Genomic DNA, 6,561 nt, shown 5'->3' on the forward strand with positions numbered 1-6,561 from the left:
CCCGCCGAAACCCCCCCCCCCCCCGCCCCGGTCGACCAACCGACAACGATCCATCTTGAACCCCGACTGACTTCTTCCCTCTAGCCCTTCACCGACGTCTCCTCCTCTGGAACTGCCCCGCCGAGTGCGATCACACGTGCCAGCACATCATCACCGCGCAGCGCGTCGCCGGCGGCGCGCCTGTCGTGCAGTTCCACGGCAAGTGGCCCTTTCGGCGGCTGCTTGGGCTGCAGGAGCCGTGCTCGGTGCTCTTCTCCCTCGGCAACCTGTGGGCGCACTGGGACGGGCTGCGCAAGGTGCGCGCGCGCATCCCCGCGCGCTACGCGCTGCGGCCCTGGTACGTGGTGCTCGCCCACGTCGGCGTCGCCTCGTGGGTCGCGTCGGCCGTCTTCCACGCCCGCGACTTTGCCGCCACCGAGCAGCTCGACTACTTTGCCGCCGCCGCCAACGTGCTGTACGGCACCTACTACGCGCCCGTCCGCGTCTTCCGCCTCGACCGCGCCACGCCCACCCGCCGCTCGCTGCTGCGCGCGTGGACCCTGCTCTGCGTCTTGCTGTACTGCGCCCACGTCGCGTACCTCAAGGGCGTGCGCTGGGACTACACGTACAACATGGCGGCGAATATCGGCGTCGGCGTCGTGCAGAACGTGCTGTGGACGTGGTTTAGCGTGCAAAAGTACAGAGAGTCGAGGCGCCTGTGGACGACGTGGCCTGGTCTGGTCGTCGCCTGGGTGGTATTCGCCATGAGCATGGAGATGTTTGACTTTCCGCCGTGGCTGGGCTCGATTGACGCGCACAGCTTGTGGCACCTGCTGACGATTGCCCCCACGGTTCTGTGGTACAAGTGAGTATCCCCTACGGCTGTATCCACGGTACAATGCTAATGAGACAGTTTCCTCGTCCTGGACGCCAAGGCCGACATGGCCTCAGCCGAGAGACTCAAGGCATAGAGTTGATACAGGCTCTGCGGGAGGCGTCAGGTCACGTAAACAACCACCGCAATTATACACGCCCATTCATAATTAATAAGTCATATTGCAATCGTTCACGAAGCATTTCAAGTTGATATCAGGCCCCGATCCAAACCAGTCAACGCCAATAGATACAAATTCCCAAATGTCCAGATAATATGCCACCGTTAACCAGGTATACGATTCATCTTCTCATCACATGTACGCTCCAAACACAAATACACTTTTCTTCTTTCTCTTCCGCCCCTCGGACCGCTCACCGGCTCAACCACTCAGCAAGTCCCGCACGGACAGCCCCCGGGCATTCGCCGTCGTCCCGCGACGGTCGTTATTCAGCATCAGCAGCGCGGCTGTGGCCTCCTGGTCGAGCTCCGTCTGCGGGTTCAGGGCGGGACTCGTGACCGTCGACGCCGACGTGGACGTGCTGCTGCGGGCGTACGGTCCGTGGCGCTGCGGCCCAAACGCGGGCGACGGTGTGGCCGAGAGCGTGAAGCTGCCGTGGTGGCGGTAGTCCGGGACGGCCGACGACGACGAGTACGAGTGGTGGCGCGGGCGGGCATCCTGCGGGTGCAGCGCCGGCGACACGGACGGCTGGTGCGTGGGCGCCGCCGGTGCGGGGTAGTGGTGGTGGTTGTGGTTGTGTTGGTCCTCGCTGGCGCGCCTGGCGGTAAAGGTCGGCGACACGGCTTCCGAGTCGGACATGTCCACGTCGGCCGGCTCCCCGTGAAAGGTTGGGTGGAACTCGCGGATCGACGGCAGTGGGTTGCCCGAGGCGGAGACGTCCCCGCGGTGCTCGCTGCCGTGCTGGGCCTTGAGTTGCGAGACGCAGTCTTCGAGGTAGCGGATATATTCAATTGAAGCCTACTGCTGTTAGTATATTTTACTCTTTCTTTGTTCTTGTTTGCTTTTTTTGTGTGTGTGTGTGGTTCTTTTTTTTTTTCGTTCGGGGTTGGGCTGCGTGTAAGCCGCGTGCGTACCTGCAGAATGGCCAGCTTGTGCATGTCGCCGGTGCAGGCGGGAATCATATTCTTCAAGACGGCAAACTCCTCGTTCATCTTGCTGCGCCGCCTTCTCTCAATCAGGCTGTGGGCCGTCTTGCGGGCAATTTTGCGTCCGGCGGCGCTCGTCGCGCTGGGCTGCTTCTTGCCCGCCTTGGCGCCACCGCCGCCGCCGCCCGCGGCAGCCGCGCCGCTCCCAGAGGCGCCGGCATTCGCAGCCGATTTGGCGGCCTTGCCGGCGGCCGGCTTCCCGGTGCTCTCCTTGGCGGCCGAGGCGTCGGCAGCGGCGGCGGCGTCGTCCTGGCGGGGCTTCATCTGTATAATCTTGCGGGAGCGGGTCGGCGGCGGCGGCAGGGCAAAGGCGGTGTTGGTGCTGCTGTTGTTGCTGCTGCTGCTGTTGTCCTTGGTCTCTCTGGTGGCGGCGGATGACCGGCGGCGTGCCTTGACCGTCTCGGCGGCCTGCATCGGATACGAGGGCGGGCTCATGTGCTGGTGGTGGTGCTGGTGGTGCTGGCTGTGGTGGGCGGCGGACGATCCGGGAGAGAGCTTGCCCGGGGATGTACGCGCGGCGTCATGAATGGCGGGAGGGGGCAGCTCGAACGCCAGGTGGAGCGAGGCGAGTTGGTTCACGCCGTCTTTAGCTTTGAGATCGGTGGAAGATCCGGGTGTAGGAGGGAGACCGGGACGAGGCATTGTGAATTTTTTTTCTTCTTTCTCTTCTCCTGCTGTCGTGGGGTGGTCGAGTAGATGTATGTCGTGGAACCGGTTGTCGGCTCGTTTAAGGCTCGCACGCCGTTGGCGCACACAAACGTAATTAAGCGTGAAATGAACCGGCTGGAATGAGGCTTGCAGACCTAGCCAACGGAATTGACTTTTTGGAATAAGCCAAGGCAGTATGGAAATGGCGTTTTGGGTTGAGATGAGGCTGCGGTAGCGTGCCAATAAGTCCTGGGTAATAGACAACACAGCCCCGTTGGCTATTTGTAGTTTTGCGTCAGGGGTTTTGTACTTGTTCCCTCAGGATGGAGAGTCCTTGTATGCGAAGAGCCGTTATCATAGGTATTGTTCAGGCTCTTGTGGTGTCTTCACCGGGATGTGTAGTAGGGTAATAGAGTGTCCAAAGTATTGGTTTCCCTCACACGATACGTCGCTCCAGGGGCATATCCAGGGGTCAATCAACCAAAGATTTTAGAGACAAGAGCAATGAAGAAGATTGGAGTTTCCCAAGGCAATTTCGCGTCGACCAAGAAGAGCAGTCGAGGGCGTGACAGTCTGTGGGGGGGGCCAAAGTGCTGAACAAGATAGCGAGTGGATGTGGTGGACTAGTTAACGCAGATGTCGTGCTTATCTTGTAGCCAAGGGAGAGCGAATGGGACTGTAAAATGAGGACAAGAAAACGTGAGCACGCGAGTAGCGAACTAATAAAGGCAACAAGAAAATTGCCGGGGACATGAAACTGGGTGGCAACAAAGATAAGAGGAGGAGAGAGAGAGAGAGAGAGAGAGGAGGAGGAAGATGAGGCAAGATACGTAAAAGGACAGACATGGGGGGGAGAGGAAGAATCACGTTTTTGCCGCTTGGCTTCCTTTGGGCAATCTACGGGGTGTCAAAGTACCAAAAAGGTCAGAGCTCTGTTCTTTTTTTATTATTATTTTCTGAACGTTTTGGACGAGTAAAGAGTGCACCACGAGGGGGGAGGGGGCGGGAAAGCTTGATTTTCAGTTGAGTTGTCGAATAGCTAGGCACGGAGAGGAGTGCGCAGGGCCCACGCGCCCATACTGTTGGGCAGTCTGTATTGTACATATTTCCGTAAAAAACCCCCCCCAAGCTATAAAGGGAAACTGATGAGACGAGAAGAAAAAAGAGGCAGAAAAGCCCTGACCAAGCAGCATCGAGCAAATGGTCGCGTGCGTCGCCGACGCTGGGCTGCTTGGCCGCCAGCCAATGGCAGCACACGGCTGGGCCATGTGCATGCCAGGAATGGGTGACGCGTGCTGGGACGTAGATGCCAAGGGGGCTGATAAAATGGGATTTTTTTTTTTATCAAGTTGGAATAAACTAACTATGTAAACTAGTATCCGTATCTTGTTCGCTTTCTCTCCACCCCCTCAGCTTCGACGGGCCCCTTTCCGCCAAAGAGCTCGCGTGCTTGGCCTCGTGCTCGGTGCTCGTGTGCTTGTCTCGACGAAAATGCTGTTCCCCCCCCCCCTTGTCAAACCAGGTTCGTGGCTGTGTTGGTGTTGTCCCCTTTGCTTCTTGCTTCGCCATGCGGCCACACAATTGTACCACTCACTGCTCCGTCCTCGTCGCCCACAGCTTTCCCCCATGCCCCCGTGGAGGAACGTGGGCGGCCATGTCAATCAGTCCACTTCGACCCTCTCTCCCCCCCCCCTTCTTTACCAAATCTGCCGATGGCAATTGCCCTGCCGATGACATTTGGCAGATTTGCTGCTTTGCTTGGTAACTACAGAAGCTATATCTTGTTGTTGCTTTGCGTCGCCGTCACCGTTATCAAGCGGACAACCTCGAACTATGCGTCTGAGTCAAGTCTGCAATCCGTCACACTTGACACTCGAACTATTTCGGCCCATGTCTTGGGACCCATGTGTCCCTGGACCCTTGTCTCGTGCTTCCTCCCGCCCGCCCACGGTGCAACCCACCTCGCCAGTATTGGTCAGTTTTTCGCTGCGCCATCACGTAAAGTGAGTTGTACAGTAACTAACTAGTTGCTAGGTACATACATGCAGTAACTAGACAGAGTCTATGCCGCGGCTTGCAGGCAGTCCTCGGCGTGCTGTCCATCAAGTAGCGCATTTGAAACCTCATCTCGCCTAGCTATCGTCTCACTACATGTTTTGGCCCAGAGTGCCCGTACGATTGCGGCTCCGCGACTGAATAAACACCCCCCCTTGCGTTTCGTTGGCAGCATGCTTCCGTAGTGAAAATGGCGCAGCTTGTCATCGAAGGCTTCATGGGCGCTGGAAGCGGAAAACTCCCCGTCCCTGGTCACTCTGACTACCCTAGACTTCATCGTCGAATGGAAGCAGTCTGCTGCACAACGTGGCGAGAAGCTAAAGGCATCGTTTTTTCCCAAGTCTCCATGCATTGTGGTGACATGCTTGCTCCGTTATGCACGATCGCTGGTCCCCATCGTCGGCACCGATTCGTAAATCGTGGGTAAAGCTGGGAGCGTGACTTTTGCACACACGTCTGACTCGCATACGAAGGAAGCGACGTCACTTGTTGAATCCCCCACCGAACCACCCACGGAACAGCTTTCCTGCCATGATAACCTTGCTATAAGAGCCCGCCGTTATCAAAAACGCCCACATCTGCACAATAAACGACCGGCCCGTTCCAACATGGCAACGATGCATCTTCGATGGCCCATCGATCCGTCTTGTTTTGCGAACCAGCCCACAAGGATCCGCACGTGATTGCGCACCAGGATGGGCCGAGCCAGGATGGGATGGGGATATCCACCGAGCCATGGATGAGACAGCAAACAAAGCTCAACGCCTAACTAGCGAATCGCCCGGTGAATTACAAAGTCGCTCACAAGAGAGGGAAAGACAGAGAGAGAATGGCAACGAAAAATAAAAGACCAGGTACCCATGTACCGACTGGTATGTGCCGCATCACTCAACCCCGCCGGATATAGCCTACGCATACCCAGCGCGGTACGGACGAACCTTGGCCGATATCCCCCGTCCACAAGCCATAATCTCTTGTCCCTTAGCTCAGCCCCGAAAAGCCAAAATGAGTTAAAAAGGAAAAAAAGGAACCCCCAATCGGACAATAGATCACCATATCAAAGAAATCAAAATCCAATGAATTAGGGCTTCGTACGTTTTTCTTTGTTTGCCCTCCCCTCACACAACAAACAAAGAAGGAAAAAGGAAAAAAAAAGACGTCTCGCTTTTCAATGCGCGCCGCATTGTGCGAACTTCTCGCTCCCGCACCATGAGAGGGGGCCATCGAACCCCCCCCCGCCAGCAAAGATTGCGCGCGCCGCCCAACTAACTAGCTTGCCGCCTCCGCATCGTTTCCCCCCCGCCGCTGTCGCTAGTAAAGAAAGGTGAGAGGTGACAGAAAGAAAGAAAGAGAGAAACGCGCGACCGCTGTCAAGTTATGGATTTGCATATGATGCATCCCGATCTTGCCGCGCAGGCGCAGGCCGGCGCACCACCACCCGTCGGACAGATGCATGACACGACGCAGCAGCAGCAGCAGCAACAGCAAGGACCCCACGGCGGCGGCGGCGGCGGCGGCGGCGGCTATCATGCTCTGCAGCCGTCGCATCAGCCGTCGCAGCAGCACCGCTATGCGCCGGCATCGTCCTCGCCAGCATCGTCGTCCCATCCAGCGTACACCACCGCCGCCGCCGCCGCCCACTCACCCGCCGCATCCTCTACATCCTCGGCCACCGTCGGCACCACCACCGCCGCTGCTGGGAGCCCATCCGCCGCACCCGCCGGCCGCCTCGGGCACGTGCTGCACACGATGCAGCAGACGGGCTTCCACGCCTGGGGCTTCGTCATCTACCGGGGGTGCGCGTACGGCGACGAGCCGGCGTGGCAGCGCTTCATGGC

General features: G+C 58.2%; 3 protein-coding genes across 3 annotated transcripts in view; 2 read left to right on the top strand and 1 right to left on the bottom strand.

Moving 5' to 3' along the window:
• The window catches only part of CCM_06898 (Mn2+ homeostasis protein Per1), a gene marked incomplete at both ends in the record, with an annotated part of 1,332 nt that extends 382 nt beyond the window's left edge, over nt 1-950 (top strand). The window contains 2 exons of the mRNA XM_006672036.1: nt 85-844; nt 893-950. Of these exons, the coding sequence (XP_006672099.1) occupies nt 85-844; nt 893-950 (818 nt within the window). The remainder of the gene's footprint in view (nt 1-84; nt 845-892) is intronic.
• A 285-nt stretch (nt 951-1,235) lies between these two features.
• CCM_06899 (HLH transcription factor, putative) lies at nt 1,236-2,662 on the bottom strand (the record flags this gene model as incomplete). Its single annotated transcript, XM_006672037.1, has 2 exons — nt 1,236-1,832; nt 1,949-2,662. The coding sequence occupies 2 exons, from the start codon at nt 2,660-2,662 to the stop codon at nt 1,236-1,238; spliced, it is 1,311 nt and encodes a 436-aa protein (XP_006672100.1).
• A 1,718-nt stretch (nt 2,663-4,380) lies between these two features.
• CCM_06900 (uncharacterized protein) lies at nt 4,381-4,778 on the top strand (the record flags this gene model as incomplete). The annotated part of the gene is made up of 2 exons (XM_006672038.1): nt 4,381-4,671; nt 4,728-4,778. 2 exons carry the CDS (start codon nt 4,381-4,383, stop codon nt 4,776-4,778), a joined length of 342 nt encoding a protein of 113 aa, XP_006672101.1.
• Between the last annotated feature and the right edge of the window lie 1,783 nt (nt 4,779-6,561).

Source organism: Cordyceps militaris, assembly GCF_000225605.1.
Source record: "Cordyceps militaris CM01 unplaced genomic scaffold CCM_S00005, whole genome shotgun sequence".
Classification (NCBI taxonomy): domain Eukaryota; kingdom Fungi; phylum Ascomycota; class Sordariomycetes; order Hypocreales; family Cordycipitaceae; genus Cordyceps; species Cordyceps militaris.